The 12,697-nt window shown below is 42.5% G+C and overlaps 1 protein-coding gene across 1 annotated transcript in view; it reads left to right on the forward strand.

Annotated features, from left to right (window-relative positions):
* spon1b (spondin 1b) overlaps positions 1–8,198 on the forward strand; it is a 67,709-nt gene extending 59,511 nt beyond the window's left edge. The window contains exons 12-16 of the mRNA XM_078282990.1: positions 2,053–2,223; positions 2,770–2,937; positions 3,542–3,700; positions 4,629–4,916; positions 5,825–8,198. Of these exons, the coding sequence (XP_078139116.1) occupies positions 2,053–2,223; positions 2,770–2,937; positions 3,542–3,700; positions 4,629–4,916; positions 5,825–5,988 (950 nt within the window). The 3' untranslated portion in view covers positions 5,989–8,198. The remainder of the gene's footprint in view (positions 1–2,052; positions 2,224–2,769; positions 2,938–3,541; positions 3,701–4,628; positions 4,917–5,824) is intronic.
* Positions 8,199–12,697: the final 4,499 nt, after the last annotated feature.

Below are 12,697 nucleotides of genomic sequence, written 5' to 3' on the forward strand. Positions count from 1 at the left end.
GATGGCAGATGCACTTTTACCAAATTAGCATCATCTTTTTCTCCCCAGTCTGTCTCTGTCTGCTTTCTCTCTCCCTCTCTTCTTCCTCTCTCTCTCTCCTGACTCTCCTGTCCAATTTCCATCAAAGCTGTCATTTCGGAGCTCTCTCTGTCTCTTTTTACTTCAAGCAAACATCTCCCGCGCCCCGAAAACAAACACGCATGAGCGCAAAAACCCGCGGGAGCTCGCTTTTGTCCAATTTCCATTGAAGTTGTCAGTTCGGAACAAATGTGGAGAGGCGCCGCAGTCGGCGTCTCGTCTTCCCTCCTTCCTCACTCTTCTTCCCTCGCTCCCGGGATGTCTACCAGTCGTCAAATGAACGAAGTGGAGACCGTTCAAGGCTGCGGGAGCACACACACACATAGAGGCTCACATGCCCACCCTCCACTGCCCCTCTTATCGATTATCAGCCAGCAACATGGATAGCTTTTTGTTCCTGAGCTCCCTCTCCTTTGTTTTCATTTAGCGCTCCGGTAGTGTGCGGCGGGAGATTGATAATTGCGGGGTTGGGGGGTTGGGGGGTTGGGGGGCCGGGGCAGGACGGGGGCCAACGCGGAGGTTGATTAATATTCCCGGGGAAACACTCGGGCTCTCCGGAGGCCTCATCTGGGGGGCGAGAAGATACCTGTAACTTTTATTAATGATTCACTTAGTTCTGCTTTATTAGGCTACAGCCGGTAAGCGATGCGGCTTTCAATTTGTTGTAAGCGAGGGGAGAGAGGGAGAACCAAATGTGTTGAGAGAAGGAAAAATCCATGCTAGGTTGCTCAAAGTTCATCCATCCTTAGTACCCAGAAAAAAAAATCTATTTGCAAGGTCCGCTCTCACATAATAGTCTCTTTGTGACGGACTGCCGCTTTTCCACTTTTAATATACTTTCTGCACCGGTGAGAAGAAGTGTTTGGAAAAGGCTGCGGTACCAGTGCAGCGTGGATGCGTGACTGGAAGTGAGGGATGAGGGGATCTTGAGGTGCCATGCTGGCTAATAGTGATAGAATGGACTACTGTGGAGCCTGGAGTCCACTTTTCAACTGATAACAGTAGAAGCCAGGGTCGTACATACTGACTCTCACTCCCCCAGGCTCATGCTGTCCCTCAGTCAACTTGCCTCATTAAAGAAGAGTTGAAACATTAGCTTGTTCTGTGAATCGGATAGAACTTTCAAAATGATCAGTATGGCTCTGATTGGTGCTTTTATCGTTCCGTCTCCCCCAATGAAGACCAAAGGCCAAAACCAGTCGGGAGTTTGTAGAGTTTCTATCTTGTCGGCCGGTCGCTTTCGTCGTTTCTCGTGCTCTGAAGAAGTTTTTGCTCTTTTTTGACAATCTTGGATTCATCATCATTGTAAACATAAGAGGAGAAACAGACGTGTCTTCCCAGGAGACTAATCAAGCATAGATCCAAAGACATGAACAGTTGTGTCTCAGCCGATTTGGCATCAGCTCTCTCTCTTTCTTCTTCTTCATCTGTCTGGTTCTGTCTCTCTGTCCACCTGACGGTCTCTCTCCCTTTGTCTCTTTCTCTTTCTATCTATACATCTAGTCCTTATTTAACCAGGCAAGTTGACTGAGAAGAACACATTCTTTTCTATGACAACAGCCATCTGTTCGTCCTGAAATCTGCAGGGAATACTGCGATGTTTTGAATCCTGGTTTGTTATTTTATTTCACAAAGCACCTGTCAAGGCGCGGAGAAAAAGTTTCTGCACTGGCAGCCGAATTTCGTCAACCAAAAACAGCTTGTTGCTATTGCTCATTGAAATCAATGGGTAACTCCAGCAGTACTTCCTGGGTGCAATGAGGAATAGCAACAAGGCAAGCGCACCTGCAAATCATAATAATGGAACAAACCATTTTTACTGCAGCTCAAGGACAAATGTAGAATTTTTTTACAATAATGTGTGTCTGGCAAAGAGAAACAACAGGCTGAAATTCAAAAATGACGATATATTCTTATAATGATAGCTGCTGTGAATATAAATGTTGCTGTATTTTTCCTCCTCCTGGTGGTCAGAGCCGTCAACCTGCATGATGTCGGAGTGGATCAGCTGGTCGGCCTGCAGTGTGTCCTGCGGGATGGGGATGAGGTCCAGGGAGCGTTACGTCAAACAGTATCCTGAGGACGGCTCCCTCTGCCAGCTCCACACTGAGGAGACAGAGAAGTGTGTTGTCAACGACGAATGCTGTGAGTCCATGTGGATGCTATGTTGCTGTGTGTGTATGTGTGTGTGTGTGTGTGTCAGTCCCTCCAGGAATTTGCGATTTGCAAATTCAACCGATCAGTGGAATATTTGCAAGAACTTGCACTGTTTGCAAACTTACCACAAATCAACAGCACTTGATTACTTGCACTTGATAGTTTCCCTTTTATCTGACTCTTTGCATTGCATATTGTTAGTCAGAAGGACACAAAGTCTACCTTAAACATAAATGGCACTTTTTAAATGAAACTATAAAGATTTATGTGCATGAAACATAGAGATAAGATAAAAAGGAAAAGATAGAAAAAAAAGGTATGTTTCTAAATGACGTTTTAAGCAACTGATTAGACTGAACACATCTTGACAGTCGAGCTGAAACTGGACACTTTTGACCTGGAACTTGACAGTTTTGCTCTGACACCATGAGATGATACAAACTGACGCTTCTGAGTCCCTCCAGACTGATCTGCCCTCTGACAGGAGTTCTGTTAATACCATTTTTTAAAAGTGTTATTTCGTCCTTCCCACAGTGCCCAGTAGCTGTGTGGTGACCGAGTGGGGCGAGTGGGATCCCTGCAGCGTCACCTGTGGGCTCGGCATGAGGAGACGTGAGCGCATGGTGAAGATGCCTCCTATAGACGGATCTATGTGTAAAGCCGAGGTGGCTGAAGTGGAGAAATGCATGATGCCAGACTGCCGTGAGTAGGAATTATTTTCTAACTGAGGTATCTTAGGTGGAGAAATGCAAGATGTCTACCAGTATGAGTATGAACTACTATAGCATTTATTAGCGAATTAATTCAATATACAGTAAGTTCAATTCAGTTCATTCTTGTGAAATGAACTAACTGATCAACTAAGTCAGTGGTTCTCAACGTGGGGTCCGGGGACCACCAGGGGTCCTTGAAGGGGTTTGAGGGGGTCCCCAGCAAACTGATGAATTGTTAACACAATTAGAGAATGTAGAAGAATGACTATTTTGGTCATAGTTTCACTGTTAATCTCTACCTGTAATACAGACAGTTATGGAGTTCGGGACAAAATCATATCTAACAATAACAATATTCTCAGATTTGGGTCCGAGAGACAAAATCTCATCGAATGTGGGTCCGTGGCCCTAATGTGGACTAAATTAGGGGTCCTTGATATAAAAAAGGTTGAGAATCACTGAACTAAGCGACCAAAAGTAAATAATGCTGTATGAGTATGTACTTTTCCTTTATCTGTTTGTGTGTGTGTGTGTGTGTGTGTATGTGTGTGTGTCTGTGTGTCTGTGTGTCTGTGTGGTGTGTGTGTTTGCAGATACCATACCGTGCATGCTGTCACCGTGGTCCGACTGGAGCGAGTGCAGCGTGACGTGTGGGAGGGGCACGCGAACACGCCAGAGGATGCTGAAGTCCGATCCTGCAGAATGCACCGAGGAAGTGGAGCAGACGGAGAAGTGCATGCTGCCTGAATGTCGTAAGTGACTAATAAAGTACAGTGTCTTTTGGTTTGTCTTGATGTCTTAACTTTCACAGGGAGGTAAAGCACAGAAGTAGCTCATTAGCCACTTATGGAATCACAGCAATAACCATGTAAGTGCAGATCCCTGAAGACATTACATTAAGTGGCTTGGTATAGCAGAACAATGCACTAAATAAAGTTCAAACATGAGGATATACTTACAATCACACTATGTAGGTCAGATTTGAAACTATTAGAAAGACAAGCATCGTAGCTTGTAATGATAGTCTACAGAAATACCAGATATGATTTTGCATTTTGCATCCCCTCTATTAAGTGCACAATGGGCTTTTATTCTCTGAGTGTTGACTGGAAGGCTGGAAGGCTGCCTCCTCCAAGGCTGCCAACAATGGGCTACTCTTCACTTAGCCAACCGCAAACCATGTGGCACTGTGCCTCGCTCATCTCTTCAGCCAATAATTGAGCCTTGTTCTCCCCACTTGATGAAACAGTTGTAAATCTTGTCATTCTTTAAATGTTAGTGAGTGAATTACCTTGGGAACATCATATCAACTTGATAGATCAAGCTAAAATGTGGCGTATTTAGCTGCTAGCTGTTAGCTAGGTGGTGGCTAATGGCTTTCTGAGCAGCTAAATGTTTGGAAAAAGTCAACCGCTTTTATTTGTGCAATGGAAATCTCTAGCATTGCAACTTGCAACTTTACCTGACCCCGGTCCCAAATCACAGCATGATCCACATGATCTACAAGAAGTGTATCAGCCAAAAGTAAGAAGTGTGCCCACAATGAAGATTCAAACCATCCAAGATGTTTCATGTGTTGCCAACTTTCTCCCTCTCCTTCTCTGGTCCTTCCTTCCCCCTCTCTCTCTTTCTCACCTCCTATCGCCTCCCCTTCCTCCTTCCTTCTCTCCCTCCCTCCAGCCATTGACTGCATGGTGTCTGAGTGGTCGGAGTGGTCGGAGTGCAACAAGTCGTGCGGTAAAGGACACACCATTCGGACCCGCATGGTCAAGCTAGAGCCGCAGTTCGGTGGCGGCCCCTGTCCCGAGACCGTCCAGAGGAAGAAGTGCAAGATCAGGAAGTGCCGGACGAAAACAAAGGAGGAGAGAGGAGGTGGAGGAGGAGGAGGAGGAGGAGGAGGAGGAGGAGGTGGGAAGAGGAGGAGAAGGGGCAAACAGGGGAGAGATGCAGCGGTGGAAGAACAGCCAGGTGTGTGGTGATAATCTATTATAATCGGATTATTATTAAAGGTGCTACGTGTAGCACGATATATCATTGCCAAATTAATTGTGATACCTTGGTATAATTACCGTAAACAAATGAGATCATGGTCGAGATGACAGGTAGCCTCTATGTCACACCAGTGGTATTATTAGTGCTAATGTACATCAAAATTAAGACTACATTTCCCATAAACCCTGTTAAGTATGTTGCTTTCGTCAATAAAAGGTTTCCTTTTTGGTTTTACTGAAGAGGATAAACATGTTGGAAGTGATTTTTCCATCGGCCTTTCACTCCACCATCTGTCATTGTGACAAACTGAAAGCTTTAGCTCTGTTTGCTAGAAGAACAGCGCCCTCTTCCTGTTTTGTGCCGTAAAGCAATCCAGCAGATTTCCCACCAAATCCAATCTGGTGGTACACAATGTAAAATGCAGTGTAGGACAGTAGAGCCTGCCAATCTTGTTGGTGATGGTGTCATTTGTTTATGGTAATTAGACTAATTAATTGTTTATTGATGTTCAAATGTTACATGGAGCATCTTTAATTAATACTTTGTCATACATACATCATTTTATATTGCTGGTTGTACAGTATATGCATTGGTGGAGGAACAGTGAATTTGGTCAATATATATTTTGATGTCATTTTTCCTATCACAATCCTAATCATAATTAACACTCTTTTAAGCTCTGTTAATATTGTTATGTGCTGTAATACACTGTGGTGTTTGTAATACATCCATAAGATAATTGTAAAGGGCTATTAACAGAATTTTTTAAGACAAAAAGAAAAATATAAGCTGCAAGTACTTAGTGTGTCTGCTGATCCTGGTGGTCATCCCCCCCCCCCCCCCCCCCTCCCCCTGCCTCCACTGTCTAACCTTCGCTCCAACAGGTTGCAGGATGCAGCCGTGGACCAGCTGGACGGACTGCACCAAGCACTGCGGAGGGGGGATCCAGGAGCGCTTCATGCTGGTGAAGAAACGAGCCAAGAGTGCCGCGATGGCCAGCTGCAAGGACAGGAAGGAGATCCGTGCCTGCAACGTTCATCCCTGCTAGGGGGCACTACTGAGCCTGGAGGGAGGGGTGGGGGGATGGAGCGGTTACATATGTGATTAGGAGTCAAGGATTGGGATTAGGATTTGAACAGGGAGGAGAAGGTGAGTCACATAAGAAGAAGGGAAAGGAGAAGAAAGGGGGGAGGAGGAGGGAGGATAGGCGTTAAGGAGGTGAGAGAGAAGAGAGTAGCAGAGGGAGAAGACAGGAGATAATGAAGAGGAGACCTGGAAGAAGGAGGAGAGGATGATGATGCTGTTTAGTGAAGCCATTGTAGACATTTAGTAGTTGACCGGGGCTGACAGAGCCAACTATGGACCAGAGTGGAAACATTAGAGTAGCGTCTGTGTCCTGCAAAAACGTCGGCTTTTCAAGAATTCAAGAAAAACGACATAATATTCCCATTGGCACACATGCATTTTTAACATTTTACAATGGATTTTCAGTCGTTTTGGTCCCAGCAGTGTCAGCTGTCACTAATCAAAATATTGACTAAACTGAAGATGTAGGATTTCTCTTTTTTTCTTTCTTTTTTTGCAAGACACAGACGATAATACAGGAAGTTAGCAGTCTTAAAAGACCTATGGATGTATAACTACTATCTAACCAACACTTATAAATGACACTACTATGTAAGTACTAAAAACCACTTTCCCAAATACATAGATACATATAAATGGAGATGTTTTATACTGTTAGAAAATTTAGTCTTTATATACTGTACTGCTGTTTAACTGTCGTTTCAGCTGATGTAGCACTAATCTTACGATAGCTCTCTCACTCTGTCAGAAGATCTTATTTCACCATGTGTAAAGATGATCGTTTTTCGTTCGCCATTATGCTTTATCTGTCGTAGATATTGTATTTCAACAGATAGACTGCGTCTGCCTTTGTTGGCTCCTGGAAACGCATACAGATGGAGCCGTAGAAGTCCTAGGTTTTACACGCGTGTTGTGCTGCGCTGTTGCACTGTAGTTCCACTTGCAAAAGAAATTGTTTGGAAAATCCTGCAAGTAGCCTACTAATACAGGAGAGAAGCAAGGTGAGACTGGGGGTAGAGACCTCGACAATGGCTACAAAATGGGACCACCTGTCGAAAACAATGTACAGAATACTGTTATTGAGGATTGAGGCCTTGGCTACAATAGACCTTACAACCATGGTGGCCCTTTTAAACTTCTGTCACAATCGGGGTGGGAAGCTCTTTCTGGAACAGCAAGTTCAGCCTGGCTGTTTGCTGCTGTCCGACTGTTATGTACCAAGATACACATCATACAAACATCTGGAAGCACACAAACATTTATCATTTCACAGATATCCCACTGAAAAATGTATTAGAAACAAATGAATCTCAAGAAGGACATAGGTTCATATTTTATTTGGCCCACTACAACTAGCTACCAGAATCTATCATATATAGCAAGCTAGCAGCTAACAAGCTAGTAAACTAGCTAGCATCACTGCTAAATTCAAGCAGACGTTGTAGTCATTGTTCCTAAGATTGCCACCTAATTTGATAACTGTTAGGTCTATCTGAAGTCCTCACTTGTGTGTTGAAGTAATGCTATAGTTTTGTGTATATGCCAGGTAGACATTCCCACCCCAAGTGTTCAAAATGGCCGCCGTGGGCGAAAGGTAAAGGCGGGAATTTGTTACAAGGGAACAGCAACAAATAGGCCTTTACTATGTGCCATTGTATCTACTACAAATGCTTCACACCTCCCCACAGTAACTCTACACAAATGAGCACTGTTACTGTATGTCAGAGTACTGTCTTTATTTGAGGTAACTGTAATAAAATGATGTGAATTCAATTTTTCCAACCCAATTAACAGTAGTGCTTTACTAACCTGGTTTGGTAGAGAAATATGCCCATAAAACAGTGGTGAAGCACTCCAAGCATTATTATAATTATCAAGGCAAAATGTGTCGTTTTTATTGCATTGTCATGATGAAAGTGATTTGTAGACATTTACTTTTTTTTTTTTTTTTTGCAAAATTAGGTAGCCAATTATGTTGTAATGTTTTTTTTCTGTATTTTGATAAGAATGTCACTACCAAAGTCCTATTTAGATGTTCTCTCTGACTTTCTTTCCCTCACTCTTTCCTTTTTGTTTTAGGCCTATCTCTCTCTTTTATGTCTTTGCCTCTGTATCACGTGACTATTTTGTAATAAACCACCTTTACAATAAAAACGTAAATGTGAAAATCAACTTTCTGTTTTCATTTCGATGGCACCATGAATCTAAGAGAAGTAAAAGGGTTGTTAATGCAGATATTGGTGTGGAACAACTGTGCAGTGGCATTTCCACTTTGTTGGAAAAAAAAAAATTACTAAATCAATTGCACAGCCGTCACAGCCCAAGTCTCATCTGTTTCTTTAGGCCTGCCAGTTATAGATTTTACACAATGTAATTACAGTTTGGGTCCACTAGATGGAGAAAGAAGAGTGGGAAAAAATATTACTTATGGGGAAGCACTGGTTGAGATGACATTGGCAATAGGATAGGAGCCAATCAGACTTCAGAGTGTGTACAAATTGCTTAATAATCACAATAATATTATATAACTCGATTTTTTCTTCTTTCTTTTTTTGAGATGTCAAGGAAATTAAATCTTGGACATTTTCAAATAATCTTACACTCACATTATTACTTTTTGATCTCTTCAGTTGTTCAGAGGATTCCCTGTGTGAGAAGACATAATATTTGATAAGATGCCAGTCAACATTGGGCCTATCAGCTATGGCCAAACTGTATGTTTGAGCAGTCTCATACTTTTCAGTCCCTGTCTGAGTTGAGTCCTCATATCATGAGTACCATCATGAATAATGAATGCGCAAACAAAGTACTAGCTTTTTATCTACTAATGATCAATATTGAATGATGTTTTGCAGCAGTTGGGCTGTGGGTATGGCATTTCAACTCCTACAATAATAGTAACAATCAGACATGCTTTCAACTTTAAACCGAGCATCAGGCGGAAGCACTTTGCGACAGCTGCAGCTTCCCATGATAATGACTGCTGTCCGTATGACTAAAAACCTACAAGATTGAAAAGTTTACCTCAGGACGAAGAAAAGTGTGTCCTGAAGTAACGGAGGACTTGTTATAAACCTTCTCTTCCTCTCTCTGTCCTCACTAGCACTCTTCAACTCCTTTCTTCTCTCTCTGCCTCTACTCCATACACACCGCTCATGATAAATGAAGATGGTGTATAGTCACCAGAAGGTTGATATTAGGGTTAGGAATTGTTGAAAACTGATACTGATACAGATATTTTTGCATTGAAGCTGCCAATAGCCGATATTTTGTGCCGATGTTCATTATCTTTTCTTAAGAACATTTTTGCCTTTATTAAATAGTTCACAGTAGGGAGAGACTTGGTGATGACATGCAACAAATGTCTTGGGCCGAACTTGAACCCAGATTGCCATGGTTACGCAACTTAGCCAACTGAGCCATCCGGAGGCTCGAAATATTCTTGTTAATATATTTAAATTTGACCATTTTTTTGCCAGACAAGTTGAAAGTATTCAGTGTTTCCGGATGAATTTTATTCTTATCAGGGTGGAAAAAAAGCATTTTGACCACCATGTGACACTAAAACTCTCCATTGAAACCCAAACTAATGAAATTCTTTCAGGGTTAGCTGCTTTTTAAGGCAGAGTGAGCCACTGCACCTATTCAATAGAAGAGGAAACTCTGGGATACACATTACTGCCTCTAACTGAAAAGTTAATTCATGAAAAGTAATGTAACTGAACAATACATGAAAAAAATAAAATGTGCAAAAAACAAAAAGTAATTTCAGGTTTTACAGAGTATTTTTATGAAGCTGTAGTCAGGGAGTTAACCCTATTATATCGGAGGTGGAAGCCAAATATCGCCCCGATATATATGAACAAACCAATATATTGGTCTAACCCTAGCTGGTATACACTATTCTGATCCCTTGTCTTTCCATAAATCAATGGTAAAAAGGTTCATAATTCGCTGGATTTTATATACAGTATTATACCCTGGTAAAGAGGTGATTTGAGGTGATTCGACTACTGCCCCTCCTCTCTCTTAGTCCTCTACTGTATCTGTCCTTCGTCTACACCTATCTCTCTGTCCTATATTACCATAATTCCCTCACATCCCTACGGTCCTGGGTTTGATTCATTGCTGCCTCTGCACACCAAACTGTATTACCAGGACTTTCCCGGGGAATACAAAGGACAGTATCAAAGAAAATGACCCTTGGGATGAGAGCCCCTCCTGAGAGGTGAGGGGCGCTTTGAGATGGCGAGAGTGAACAAGTGTGTGTGCAAGAGTGTTATCTATGAGAGACAGGAGGATAGAGTCAGAACACACAGGCCAAAGGTCTGTGTAAACACTCCACCCCTTCAACTACTGCTGTCAGAGATGAGCACAAAGAGAAAGATTGGTGGAAAGAGCAAGAGCGAGAGATGGATAGCAGCTTTGATTTTATAACATGTGAGGCATTTTCTCAGCTCAGGAACATTGCTGTGTATGATGTCTATACTGTACTATACTGTACTCACAGTATAGATGTCAGTATGAAACAGAAATGATTTCATCCAGAAGTTATTCTGTAGTCCCATCTGGACACCATAGATGAGGGCAATATCCTACTGGCATAGATGGATAGATGAAAGGATGAAGGGATTGATGGAGGGAGGGAGAGAGCCAGGGGTGCATGGATGAATGGATGAATGGATGGATAGAGAGAGGGCAGACCTGCTGCCAGCCTCTGAGAAAACAGTGTCACAGCAATGTAATGATAACTGACATTACTGATGCTACCTTTGCGTATCAGTGTGCCTGCTTAGTGCCTCCCTTTTTTGCCTGATAAGATAAGATGAAACTTTTATTGCAGCATCCAAAGTAATAGAATACAGCAAAAATGGAATAATAATCATAATAAGCAATCATGGAATAGAGTGGGAAGTATGGGAAAGAATGTGGATTACCATCATGTATGGAATTACTTACAGTTGTTACTTACAGGTGCAACTTACAGTATTGATGTCTTGCTTAAGTATGGGTTATTATATAACAATATGAAAATATCAATATGCATACAGTATGCATTATGTGTACAGTATGCAAGTATTAAGTTTCGGTATATGCAGCATGTAACAATGAAAGGGATATAGGGACTGAAGGAAGCAGATATGTGATTTTACAGAAATATACATCATGCTTTGTTATCCATGTGGCCTGTAGATACAGTATACAAATGAAGCATCGCGTTAGTTCAGGCAGAACACTGCAGAAGTCGTGCACGCTATCAGCTGATTGGCTATCAGTTGTCCAATCCAAGCTGACTCTCATCACCAATCACATTCAAACAACATGAGGCGGTCTTTATAATCTGCCAGCTCACACTGCCGTTAATTCATGCCACTGCTGCTGTTGACCCAAGTCAATGCAAATTCCTTCCACCACCCCAACCTCACACCACACCAACCATCCTGTATTATCTGCTCCCAGGATGCTTGTGCAAGCTATCTCTATCTTTTATGTTGGTTCATATTATTAATAATATGTGTACTATGCCTTGGGGGGTTTACTGCGCTCCCCGCAGAATCTCTCGCATGCTGCTTGGATTCATTGGGGAGCATCCTCAAGAGCAGAGCCTTTTCCGCCAAATACAACTGTATAACCATTAGTGCTATAATGGTCCAATCTCCTTTGACGTGAGTGTCTCTGACTGAACTTAAATTGTACAACTTATATTTGGGCTGGATGAAAACCAAGGCCTTACCCATAGGAAGCTTGAGACTGCTTGTTTAAAGCTGCACTAGGCAACTTTGCACTTTGGCGACCCCAAGTGGCAGTGGGAGAAAACTGCTTGAATTTTTGGGAAATTTGAAGGACTTCATTACCCAGAAATCATGTACCGCGATTCCATTAAACTGTCTTCTTCTTAGTCTGTGGTGGGGTAGAGGTGGGGAAGAGGTTCAGCCATCATTAGTTAAATTAATTTGGGCAAACAAGGCAAATCTATGGTGTGTCAGTTGTGGGGGAATGGGATGCTCTTCTCTCTTCTACACTCCCACTTTGTGATTTAGGCTAATAAAATTTTGTGTATGCGTGTGTGTCTGTGTCTGTGTCTGTGTCCAGGGTTATGGGATGCAAATAAAATGAACAGACCTCCAAGAAAACCATGACAGCTGTAGGCCGAGTTCAAACAGCCTGTCTGCACACACGCACATACATGTAAATATGCAACTCCATGACACTCTGGGGTGTTTTCTTCAGAGAATTTCTGGAGCTCCCTGTTTGATTCGGGGGGTTACTTCCCAGCATGCTCTCTGTCAGTCAGCCGCTCCCTACAGGGTTCAGCCTTGGCTAGTTCAGCTGCCAGCCTTGGTGGAGAGCTGAAAAGTCTACAGTAGCTCCCTGATTTGATAGCAGATGAGATGTGAAATATTCATGAGCTCATCTGCATAAGTCAATCTAACTCCTTTTATGGGATATTCTAAAAATATGTGTTCGCCTCTATGCTTTTTAGGTAGCTATTGATGAATGAATGATTGAGTAAGCGAGTTAATCACAGTGACCGGAATATTGATTTAAGGTCAGTCGACTGATGGATGTAGAAATGTTCCACTGGATAAATCAGTGTTTTCCTCTGTAATTTGTCATGGTGGAGCGGAAAGGAAAACCATTTGGAGGATGTGACTGACTCTCCTCATTAA

This window comes from Centroberyx gerrardi, chromosome 4 (assembly GCF_048128805.1).
Source record: "Centroberyx gerrardi isolate f3 chromosome 4, fCenGer3.hap1.cur.20231027, whole genome shotgun sequence".
Lineage (NCBI taxonomy): Eukaryota > Metazoa > Chordata > Actinopteri > Beryciformes > Berycidae > Centroberyx > Centroberyx gerrardi.